General features: G+C 47.6%; 2 protein-coding genes across 3 annotated transcripts in view; one reads left to right on the plus strand and one right to left on the minus strand.

Annotated features, from left to right (window-relative positions):
• ADPRM (ADP-ribose/CDP-alcohol diphosphatase, manganese dependent) overlaps window positions 1-598 on the plus strand; it is a 19,906-nt gene extending 19,308 nt beyond the window's left edge. Inside the window, exon 4 of the mRNA XM_072940747.1 lies at window positions 353-598. Within this exon, the coding sequence (XP_072796848.1) occupies window positions 353-363 (11 nt within the window). The 3' untranslated portion in view covers window positions 364-598. The remainder of the gene's footprint in view (window positions 1-352) is intronic.
• Window positions 1-9,227, minus strand: part of TMEM220 (transmembrane protein 220) — a 13,659-nt gene extending 4,432 nt beyond the window's left edge. Inside the window, exons 1-5 of one of the 2 annotated variants that reach the window (XM_072940751.1) lie at window positions 7,096-9,227; window positions 6,433-6,462; window positions 3,985-4,045; window positions 1,847-1,970; window positions 481-540 (exon numbers count right to left, since the gene is read on the minus strand). In XM_072940751.1, the coding sequence (XP_072796852.1) occupies window positions 481-540; window positions 1,847-1,970; window positions 3,985-4,045; window positions 6,433-6,462; window positions 7,096-7,188 (368 nt within the window). In that variant the 5' untranslated portion in view covers window positions 7,189-9,227. The remainder of the gene's footprint in view (window positions 1-480; window positions 541-1,846; window positions 1,971-3,984; window positions 4,046-6,432; window positions 6,463-7,095) is intronic. The other variant, XM_072940752.1, reaches the window with a different exon arrangement.
• Between the last annotated feature and the right edge of the window lie 3,064 nt (window positions 9,228-12,291).

Below are 12,291 nucleotides of genomic sequence, written 5' to 3' on the forward strand. Positions count from 1 at the left end.
ATAAACTGGTACTTTTACCCTTCCCGGATAACTCAAGGACCTTAGAACACCTGAGCTCCATTTATCCCCTTCCAACGTATATGCTACAGTTGTCATGTATTTTTATTTTTGTATGTTTAAACCTATTATTGTTTTATAAAGTTAACAGTCACTTACATGTACCCACAGTTTTATATTTTGTTTGCTGTTCACTCTTCCCTAAATCGTCAAGCTTCCTTTTGAGATCACTTTCCTGTTCCCTAAAGAACACCCTTTAGACTGGCAACTCCCTATGATTACCCTGGGCCACACAGAAAATGATGGTATTGACAAAAATATGCGTGATCATGAAACGCTGAATTGCTTCTTGCAGGCTTTCCTTAGGAACAGGAGAGATTTCTTTGAAGAGTTCTGTTTGCACTTGTGTGTCAGTATTCTCACCTGCTTGATCCGACTGACCTTGAACACAATCTGATTTTAACTGATGAGTTGGAAACTTACTTTGATGCAGTCTGGCAGAGGCTCATCCATGCTGTGATAATCACCAGCCCCAACAGCTCCCTGTGAAGTAGCATAGATTTCATATTTTGAACTGGCTGCAAGGGACTGCACATCATTCCACTCTCTGCCTGACACTTCCTTCTGCTGATTTTCAGATGACTTCCTCCAAGATACACGGCATCTACAGAATATGTTCAGTCTGGCCATGCCTCGTAAATTACTTTTTCAGACACTTCAATAAAACTCTGTATGAACATAAATTATATCTTATGAGGCTGATACGAACTTCATGGCTGCTCCTCAACTTACAGGTGAACAGAAAAGCAATAAAAACATCGATAAATCACCTACTTCACATCATGGGGAGGAATACTACGACTGAGAAGAGAACCCCAGATTGGACCAGGCACCCTACGTTGTTTTAGAGGGCTCAGTGTTAGGCAGGTTGAGCTCAAATCAGTCATGTAAATAGATACTGCAGGCGGCTGGGTCACGTCTTGATGGAGAGGAGTGACTTGGAGTATGAGTCAGTCTAATGAGCTTGGGGTAGGTATATGCTGCTAGAAATGTGTCTTAAAAAGATGTACCTTTTCCGTAGAGTAGAAAACAATCATACTTGGCCAAGTACCACTGGGAGCCCCACTTTGATTTCACCACACCTGATGGGCTTCAGGTTGGTGGAGAGGATTCAGACCCTTTAGTCCATTCCCATCATCTGAGCTAACCTGATCTAGTTTTCCAAGGATTAGGGCCTGTAACATAGGAGCACCTCACCAGTGGTGCTTAACCTACAGGTCTCTGAATCTCAGTGTTGGCAGATGTTAGCAGTGGGACAGAAAGGAAAGGAACAGGGCTGTTCATGAGGCCAGGGAGTCATGGGTAGGAAGAAGCAAAGGAAGAGGTGATAAAACAAGAGCCAGTGGTCATGACAAAGGGAGGAGAGGACATGAGACACACAAGGGCAAGACTGGCAGAGGTTGACCTCTGAGGTGGCTGATCATTCTTGTAGATAAGATTTTGGCTTGAATGGGACTGAATCCAAATGCTGATGGAGTTTTTACCTCATTAGACTAGACTGAGTGTTACTGTATGCTATCCTTGCTCATTACAAGGGGGCCAAGGTCCAACTGCCTGATGGTTATATGTGATGTGCAGTGGTGATCATGGAGTGTGGTAGGCAGTGCGGGGTTTGAATCCTGGCTCCATGGCTTCCTCAGTTTCTTCACTTATAAAGGAGATAATATCTTCCTCCTCATGGCGTCATTGGGGGAATAAAATCATCATCATGCACAGATGAGCTATTGAAAAGGAACAAGTTTTCTCACTCCTTCCCCACCCCTTCCAAAGAGCAGAAGTCACTGCTCACCTGCCTTCTTCCTCGTGTAAGATGCTCTGTTTTGTATGAAGTGAGAGGTTGTATGCCAAGCCGACAGTCCACACGATACAAAAGAATATGTGTATTGCAGAGACACTCTTCCAAATGAAGTTACCTAAAAATAGATATCCTGGTGCTGTTAACCGTGGAATCACATCCCAGAGAAAAATGATCTCTTTGCATTTGCTTTGCCATAATCGGCCTTCAGATAAAGCATTCAGAAAAGGCTGGGGTGGGGGTTTTGTTTTGAGGGACATCATAGAGGTTAAAACAGTATTTTTAAACTTAAGAGGACATCTATTTCATTTGTCAGCATCTCCCATCCCTATGACAACTACCCTTATTTTCTCTGGAAATCCACCCATCCCACACTCCCAGTCCATGTATCCCAGACAAGTGGGCCTTAGTGACGTCAATCAATGTATTCCATCTCCTCGGTGACAGTGATTTGTCTCAGGATGAGCAGATGATGAATCAGGGCCAACAGCTGCATTGTGAGCTTTTGTGGAGCTATCGGGGAAGCTGATTCTAGATTCTGTTGGACCTAGCGTGGTGAAGATGTGACCTTTGAGCAGCAGAGTTCCACGTGGAGCCCAGGACTGAAATGCAATAGATAGTTTAAGTTCTGAGCTGGCACCAGTGCCTGAAGCCAGCACTACCCCGAGCCTTAAAAGTGAGGGATCCCAGTACATCTCCTTTTAGCTTATAGGCCACTTGATTGAGTTTCTTCCTTGCTTGCAACTAACAGAGCCCTAAGTGATACACCTTGAACATGTAAACAGAGTTCTAGATGCCTGTACAAGGAGCCTGTGCATCTGGGGCATGAGCTTCCCTCACCCAAGTGGGAATCATTATCTTTGTTTTAAAGCCCTGAGAGCTTTCAAGCCCCACTAGGAGGAGCAGTTTTTAGAAAGTGAAAAATAACCTGTAGGACTAAGAGCCCCCATTAGTAAGAGAATATTAGTAAACAATGTAAAATGTTTGGGTTTTTTTTTTCAGTAATAAGACATTATTTCATGGAATAAAACTGTCCAACCAAGGTTTATTGAGTTTTTAGGGACATAAAAGGTGAAGCAGCTACATTTTGCCCCTAATTGAGGTAGGTGGCTTGTGGACAATACAAACAAGCTATTTTAAATGAATTTTTTATATGTATACTCACCTGGGATTTATATGTAAGGAGTCTGAGGAGCAGGTTACAAAACAAATATATGATAAAGCCTCTGTTTTACAGCCATTCAGTCACTCAGCAAGCACTGGGTACCCACCATATTCCTGGCCATGTTTAAGCTAGGCTTGGGTAAAGGTGGGTTACACATGACCCTGCTTTTCAGGGGCTTACAACCTAGGAGGAGGAAACATATAAAAGCATGCAAGGGGGGTGGTAGGTATATAGCTCAAGTGGTAGAGTGCATGCTTAGCATGCACAAGGTCGTGAGTTCAATCCCCAGTACCTCCCTTAAAGAAAGAAAGAAACCTAATTACCCCCCCCAAAAAAAAACAAGAAAAAAAATTTAAAAAAGATAAATGAAAACATGCAAGAGATTGTTGGGGTTTCTGTGACAGTACACAGGGAGATTAAAGAGAGCAACATGTATCAATGAAAAATCTAAAGGTTTGTTACAGATATTATGGACAGTTTTTATACAGAAGCAGCAGTTCATATACATAGGTGCTGAATGAATTCAAAATCAGAAAACGATTGATGGGAGTGGTACTGAGAGGATCTGTATAGAGAAAATACATAGACGTTGATCACCACTGAGTATGGAGACGCAAGGTTAGCAGTTTGACTGCTGATTCTCCATTAGCTTGGTGGGTTAAAAAATCAGTGCGGTGACTGAAGCCCTTCTCTCTCATGGGCTAAAGTGCATAACTTGCTGTTCCACATCAGCGTAAGAGATCCTGGGTTCCAAGTTTATGAAGACTGTCTCAGTATGGCAAGTCCTTATCACGTGTTCCTGAAGATGGATGAGGATGATCTGGATTAGAATTCACTGCCTTTTATCAGAAATGAGAAGAAAGACATGGGGTGTTCCATTTTTCTCCTGGGAGTTGGGCAGATAGACTCTCATTATTCTAAGGGAATCTGATTTGCTGTATCTCCATTCAGAATCCAAGGTTCATACCTGTGACAAGAGGGTTAAGTCCAACAAGCAGGGTGAGCACTGCAGGAATCGTATACACAACCTGTTAGCAGAAAGGAGATTACGTGGGTTATGAGCATGCCCATTGTAGGAGATGTTCAGAGGTATTTAGGAAGTAAAGAGAGATGACATCAGTGGCTGCCACACTCCTTGATTTACCTACTATGTTTCAGTAACAGTGGAGGAAGTGGTAACCTTTGCTTTTTTTGGTACTTAGCATGTCTGGTTGTAATTTTATCTGCCTTCCTCCTAGACTATAGGCTCTTCCAGGAAAGACTTAACTCATCTTCAGCTCTGGCATTGAGCAGAGTTTTCATCTCAAGACACAATCTCCTAATCTCTCCCAAGCAACATCCATGCCTAAATGGCCTTTCCCTACTTTTCAAAAAATGCTCTTTGAAGAGTAGGGCAGGAGCAGCCTTCATTAGCTATATGGCCCTGCTGGGTCCATCCCCATGGACCATCCAGTCCAATGTTCTGTGTCTACGAGTGGGACCACAGGAAGTTTACTAAAATTGCGTGGCACAGGTGTGCCCAATAAGATCAGGCTCTTCATTTTGGAAACTTGCTAAGTTGGTTTGGAATTGGGAAGATTGCTTATGTGTCGTGGGCAGGGGGCAAGTAGGGGGTGTTAAACTTTTAAGAAGCCTTGGGGCTTCCCCAGAAGTGTAGCTGCTTAACCACACCAGCTGTGATGCTTAATTAGAAACCTTTAGTTTATTTGGAAGTTGTCAGAGCTGAACATTTTAAGTGATTTGCTGTCACTATGAAAACATGGCTGTCTTGACCTTGGGGGAAGAAAGCATCTGGATTACAGACTCTGTTCCTCTTTCCCACTCCATCCCTAATGATGATGGGAATATCAGCCAGTATCCTATCAACATTTGCAAGGACTGTCCTGGTACTTTAACGTGCATGTGAATTACCTGGAGCTCTTATTAAAATGCAGATCTGATTCTGGAGGTCTGGGGTAGGGCCCAAGATTCTGCTTTTTTAACAAGCACCCAGGGGACCACACTTAGAACAGTAAGGGGTGGTTTTCCCCTAGCGAACTTACTTAGCTACTGAGGGAGAGAAAGACAGAGAGACAGAGAGAAGTTAAACACTTACACACCATACAATATTTAATTGTGCTTTCCATCAGAAATGTTTGGCAGAGATTTTTAAATGTATATTTAAATATATCAGATATCTGTGAACAATAGATTAAGGAGTCTAAAATCTTATTTCAGTGTATTTTAAACACATGAACAAAACAAACCTTTAAACTATTTCTTCCTACTTGATGTACTCTTGTCTGGGAATGAGCTGTTCGGAGCTGCAGCAGCTATTCTGTAAACATGAGAAGCTATATCACCTACACACTGAGGACTGGCAGAGATGGAAGTCAGAAAGCCCAGGTCCTTGATGACACTGCTGACCATGAAGCAGCTGCCTCTGGACTTCTTGTGAGGTGCTCTGTATTTTTATAACCTGATACTAGTTAGAATGAATCTACTGATAATGGAAATGGTGAGTCAAGAGCAGGAGGGGGTTTCCGAGGGAAAGATGCTGGATAGGACCTGGTGCGTATTTGAGGAGCCAGTCTGATGTACAGGCCAAGAGATCTAGCAGTCATTTGAAAATTCAACATTAAGGTGGATATTTGAGACCTGTCTGCAGGGAAATAACATTTAGAGCATCGGGTATGGACCAAAGTGCTGAGGAAGAGGCAGTTTGATTTGATGTAGGAGCTTGTGAATCTGGACAATAAGACTATCAGAATGTGGTTCTACTGCACTAAAAAAACTGACCAGAATTTCACAATATAATTCCAAATGCTTTCATTTGTTGCTACTCTGTACATAGTCAACATTATTCCAAAGCTTAAAACATCTCATTGGTGATATTGTTACAGTCTCGTGTATCTGTATTGACAGAAACAAAATCCAGGTATTTTAGAAAATGTGTGAAACAATCTCCCCCTCCTCTAAATGGTTCAGTCAGCATTGGTTCAATGTATGCTGTAGGTCTTATGGACTTTAGTTACTTTTTATGAATATAGCTTACTGAATTAGCAGAACCACAAACATTAAGCCTGCCATTTTCTGGTCAAATGTTGGAGTTTCTGGGTAGAAATTCAAGAGGATTGGTTCACTTGACCTCAAGGTCTAGTCTGTGTCTTGAGAAAAGTGTCCTCGGTTGACTCATTTATTCCGAGGGAATACTGCTGAAAGGCCCCCATGTCTATGGAAAATTCTGAATTCTCTCTCACACACACTTACATTATCAGTATGATCCTTCCTCTCCTAATATTGGAGGAAAAAGAGCTTACAAAGGATTTGATTTCTAAGTTTTTAAGTACACAAAGTAGGGAGGCAAGCAGATAGATAAAACTGTTTCATGGAGTTCCACAGTTCTTTCAGATGTCAGCAGGCAGCTCATACTCACCATCCACAGTTCTGCATCTGGATCATTCACCTGGAATGCAAAACAGAGTTAGTAGACAGGCTGTTCTGTTCCCTTCCAGTATCCAGGCTGCTCTTTACTCATTTCGGTCACTTGTTACTGCCAGACGCTGCAACAGGCACAGAGGGTACCAGCAGGAGTAAGACATAGTCTAGTGAGGGTGATGGGAGAAGGGGCGTCTGGCTGAGTCCAGCACATGGTTCAAACACACAGCCACATTTATTCGTAAAGAACTGCACGGGGACCCCGAAAAGGGTTAGCCAAACCTGGAATGGGTGTTTTTATAAGGGCCCTCCTGTCTCAAGGAATAAGGAGAGCCATGCTCAGCCTCGTCCCCAGGGTGCCTGTTTAGGAAGGTGCCAGGGCTCTTTCTGTCCAGGTCCCTGCGAAGCGGCTCTCGCTGAACCAGCTCCTTCCAGCATATGAGCAAAAGGGGTCATGTGAACACACGTGTGTCCCAGCTGGGGACGGAGCGGGGGTTCCGGAAACATCAACTCTAATTCCCGCCCTCCCCCTATGTGGCCCGCCCCTGCGACCCCGCCGGCGGGTTAGTCTACACCGCCCCTCCCCCTGGGGGCAGAGCTCGGAGCCCGACGCCCGAGGGAGCCTGGGGCCCCACTCCCGCCGCCCGGCCCGGGCGCTGACCTGCACGTAGGCCGCCAGCGCGAAGAAGGCGCCCATGAGCCAGTTGCAGGCGCGCCACAGGCCCGGCGCCCAGCTCCCCGCCGCAGGCGCCATGGCTTGGTCGGCGCGGACCGGACGGGACGGGACAGGAAGGGACGGGCGGGGCGCGGGTCCGCCGGTGGCTCCGATTCACGCCGCGGCCCCTCCTCCCGCCGCCGCCCCGCCCCCCGGGAGGCCCTCGCTCCTCCGGCGGCCGCTGGCCGGCTCGCGCCGGGAGGGAAACACGGGTCCTGACTGTGGGGCCCCCTCCCCCTCCCCAAATGCGGCGAGGGGAAAGCGTCCGCATCCCCACGGCACGACGGGGAGAGCGAGTCCCGGGGCGCCTGGATGGCGTGCCCAGCATCGCACAGCTCGTCCGTGGGGGCGGGAAGCCGTGTTCGAACCCGCAGAGGTGCAACTCCAATACCTGTTTTCACTAAGACAACTTACCTCACATTTTAAACAAATTAGAGAAAATTAAAGGGAGGGAGGGAAGGAGGAAGGAAATAAGAGGAAAATAGAGCCGTGCCTGTGCGTGTGCGCGCGCTCGCTAGCTTTCTGGTTGGTGTTCATGCATTTCTTTACAAAGCGCTGGAACTTTGGAAGCCCTGTAAGCATTATGGTAATTTCTTAGAGTGACGGCAGTTATATTAGCATCTCATACAGCTCACAGCTTTTCTGTAGACAGGCTCGTTTATTTTCATGGGCTTTTATTATCAAAGGTATTTACATATTATACATATTTACAATTCTTTCCCACCACCAAAACCAACAAAATCACACGCGTTGCTCATGAATTTCTTATGAACTAAAGGCGGTTGAAATACCATTCTCCCCACTTGTTTCACAGTCTTTTTCCGTTTTGTAATTTACCCTCCTGATTAGTTCTTCCCCGGGCTCATTTACACATCCACAGGCCTCATCACTTTTGCTGTTCTAAAGAGTCTTTTATCACTTCAGATCAGGAGCCTGTGCCCCTCCTGAGCTCCTCTCCTTTTAGCTAAATCTCCTAAAACTCTTCAGGAATTTTTTTTTTCTGTCTCTGTTTCCTGCCTTTCAAAGAATGCTTATTTCGAGAACATCCTCTGCCTGATTGCCTGGCCCAGTGCTCAGTGCAGGGACCAGGAAGGTGGGCTTGCTGGCCGGCAGCGGGCCGGCGGGCGCACACGTGAACACGGCCACACTGGGGGTGAAGGTCAGTGGGGTTTAGCAGGCTCAGCCGGGGCTGCCACTGCGTGGAGTTGGATGAGGCTCCGCCCTGAGTTCCACCACCAGATCCACCCTGAGCCTGGGGACACGCCGTCACCACCCTCACTGTCCTGTGTCTTATCTGGGGAGGTGGGGGAGAGGGGAAGGTGTGCTGGTCTGAGTTCTTTCCCCCCAAATTCGTATGTTGGTGCCTTAAACCCAGGACCTCAGAATGTAGCTGTATTTGCTTTGGAGATAGGTTCTTTAAAGAGGCAATTAGGTTAAAATGAGGTGCTATAGGTGGGCTGTTCGCCAGTTAGACTGGTGTCCCAGAGGAGGTTTAGACACAGAGGAAAGACCATGTGAGGACAGCGAGAGGAAGGCCACCTGCAAGCCAAGGAGAGAGGCCTCCGGAGGGACCAAGCCTGCTGACACCCTGATCTTGCCCTTCCAGCCTCCAGAATTACAGTCAGAAAATGGGCATGTGTTACTTAAGGCCCCCGGTCTGTGGAACTTCATCGTGGCCTCCCTAGCAAAGTAGAACAGGAAGTGCTCATAATGCCTGCTCTGCCAATCCAGCCCTGGTATGGCCGGCAGGGAAGGGGTGGTGTGAAAGTGCTCTGGAAACTTGTGTGCCATCCAACCACCCTGGAGTATGAGATTTTTCAGCATTGTCTGGGCTATTTCTGGTCACTGTGTGGACAGGTGCTGTTTTTGCTGGTGCACAGTTCATTCCTCTTGTAGAGTCAGCATCCTAGGTATTGGGGAAGGACCCCATCTCCCACTGTCAGTGTTGCTGAAAGATCGGCCTCGCTCCCAGACGAGCCAAATTGAAACTCAGAGACAGGGTCTTTGAGCTTAGAAGAAAAGAGGCAGCTTTATTACTTTGCTGTGCAGAGGGGTCTCACAGCACGCTAGTGCCTTCACAACTGTGAACCCTCCTAGGGATAGGGCAGGGTGATTATATAGCCATAGCTCAAATAATAAACAATCAACAGAATCATTTGCTCATCATAAGACTTAGAGTGGCGTCATGATGCCTCAGGTGACCAATTCTGTAGAGGCTAGCAGTTGTCCCCTTTTTGGTCTCTCTATCTCGTAAGCGCCCAAGGCGTGGTCTTCTTGGTACTTAGCTTATCTTGTAAGGTTACAGTTCTGTGACCTTCTCCCTGGAGAACAACTCAGAAACCAAGTATGATTATTACTTTCGATTACTGGAATAAAGCAGAAACAGTAAAATTAATAGTTTTATTTTAACAACAGTCCTGGAGCTGTGAGTAGCAACTGGCCAGTCAGGTCAGTTGACCGCTTTAAGGACAAGCATAAGAATAAGCAATCTGTTAGCCTAAATGTGGCCATTTTATTAACTCCCCATCAGGGCCTGCATACTAGGAGGGCTGACATGTTGCCCACTTTCCAGAGACAGGCTGGTGACGCTGGCCTGCCTGTTGGCCTCACCCATCCTCCTGACCACAGCAATGGGTCTGGGATAGTATGTGACCCCCATTTCTCAGATTCAGTCCTAGGCCCTGTGCTGGAGTGAGGTTACCAGACAAAATACAGGATGCTTAGTTACACTGGAATTTCAGATTGACAAGGATTAATATTTTAGGATAAGTGTGTACCAAATCATTGCTAGATCTGGTAACACTAGCTAGACCATTGAAGAGAAGCTTTCTTTCTGCTGAATGTGTTGAGATTGTGGGACGTAAGCTACAGCTGCTGAAAGGGCAGCATGAAGAGCCTTCATCATGCTGGGCTACCCCCAGGCGGCCAGGTCAGTGACAGTGTTGTGAAAGCAGTTGGAGCTACCCGTGCCAGGCGAGGGGGACTCACGTCTCTGCCAGAGCCTGACAGTGCCTGGGCGGCGTGCTGACATCTGTCCTCCGAGAGCTTGGAAGTAGAGGTGCCTGCTTGTTCCCTGTGAGTGGGGTCATACATCCAGTGCTGAGAGATGGAACGGAGACCACCACAGCTCACACAAAGATTCAGGTGGCCACTCAGGGCCACAGGGCTGATGAGCTGATGAAGATGTGAACTTATCAAAAAGAAGAGCATTGGCAGAGGGGGATTGATGGGACGGGAAAGCCCACACAGTCATGCCCACCCAGGAGGCAAGGGCAGGGCCGCCCAGCCCAGCCCAGGCCGAGGGGTGCTCTGCCCCACTGGACGAGGACCCTCACTTTCCCTGGTCAGGCCATCCTCACTGGGGCTGATATGGCTAGGAGGCGCTTCACCAGCTCAGTCCCCTTCTTTGCTGTGACCCGGGAACTCACACCCGGCTTGCCGACAATGCGGAGCACGTGCTGACCTGCTGGCACTGGCAGCCTGGTCAGGGAGCTGGGCATATTTCTGAGAGCACGTGGATAGAATGCCATTCTCTGCGGTGGACTGTTAGCTTGGAGCCCTCTCCACGCTGGCCTGCCAGGTGTGCTCTCTGCCCTGGGCAGGGAGCAGCGGTGGACAGTCTGCGGAGGGTCGTCACCAGTGAGTGGAACTTCTCTGGGCAATGTCCCCAGCCTGGGTGTTGGTGATGGCCACCTGATGAAGTGTTTGGGGACAGGAATGACAGCATAAGAATTGTGGATGAAAATAATCACTAAACAATCAATAATCAGAACAGAAAAGAATTTTATTTTAGCTGAACTGAGGACTAGCCTGGAAGCTTGCTTCCCAGACGACTCGGAGAAACTGCTCTGGAGAAGCAGGGTGTTCAGTACAGTTTTATATCTTGTCAGAACAAAGAACATTAAACAAGTCAAGATTACACTTCTTCAAGGTTTTGAAAAAACACCCACATCAGCACAAACACGGTAAGTCAGCACGGTCTTGGCACCTGGGAAGGGAGTCTTATCAAAGGAGGACCAGCACTGGTGCCCCAGGAAGAGGGGCTTTTAATCTTTGTTTTTAACATGGGCATTCAATGTGCCCTTTTCTTTAATAATTAAAGCAGATGTACAATATATGTTTGATAGGCCACAAACAGGCTACTTTAGTTAGCATAAAATTCAAGTTAACTCTAGTATATGTGTAATGACTTCCCTACATCTCAATGTATGAAACTTTCTTTTATCAGAATCCTGCCCTGTGCTGGACGTTGCCCCATCCACCTTCCTCTGTCCACTCCCCGGGTCAGCAGAGGTTCCCGCCTCTCCCCGTCTGCTGGTCTGTGTCTGGGAAGCACTGGGGTGGGGAGGAGTTTGGACTAGACAGCAGAGGGACTCTCCCTGGGCTGCACAACCTGCGGCTGAGGCTTCTGGAATCAGACACACACCCCACCGCCACGGGATTGATTTCCGCCAAACTCATCTGGTCTCCATGAAGGACTCAGGTTTCTTCTGTCAGCAAAACTTAGACCATATCATGAAAGCCCTAAAGCTCACTCTGTCGATTGACACTGAAAGGTACCTGGCACAGTGTTCCTCAAAATCCTGGCTGTCCCCTTCCAGCCCCAGTAGGGAAATACGCGCGGGTTCAAGGCGCCCTCCATGTGTGTCTCTCCATCACTGTGCTCCTTGTCAGGGAGAAATGCTCATCGAGCATTTATTTCATTCGTTCACTGAATGCTCATCCGGGCCTCACTGGGTGTTGGACACTGAGCCAATACCTGAGGACATGTGTGCAGCAGAAACACAGCCCTTGTCCTATGACAGAGATCACGCAGGAGTCACTCAGACAGGCACGTGGTCCCCACAGGTAACTGTGGTTCCAGCTGTGAAGGAAATGCCAGGACTGCTAGGGGGATGAAACGAGGGGAATTGGACCTCTTCCAGGGGCCTTGAGAAAGTGCCTGAGGAGGTGACTTTCAGGTGTGGCCTGAAGCGTGTGGGCTAAGGGCGGCGAAGCAGACTGGCCAGTGCTTACGGTGGAGAGAGGAGCGTGTGCGAAGGCCCTGAGCTCTCCAGGGCCAGGATGAGTGGAGACATATGAGGCTGGTTTTCTCCAGAGTGTGATGAAGAGCAGGGGGCTCACAGGATGGAAGGTGTGTTT

Source organism: Vicugna pacos, chromosome 16, assembly GCF_048564905.1.
Source record: "Vicugna pacos chromosome 16, VicPac4, whole genome shotgun sequence".
Classification (NCBI taxonomy): Eukaryota; Metazoa; Chordata; class Mammalia; order Artiodactyla; family Camelidae; genus Vicugna; species Vicugna pacos.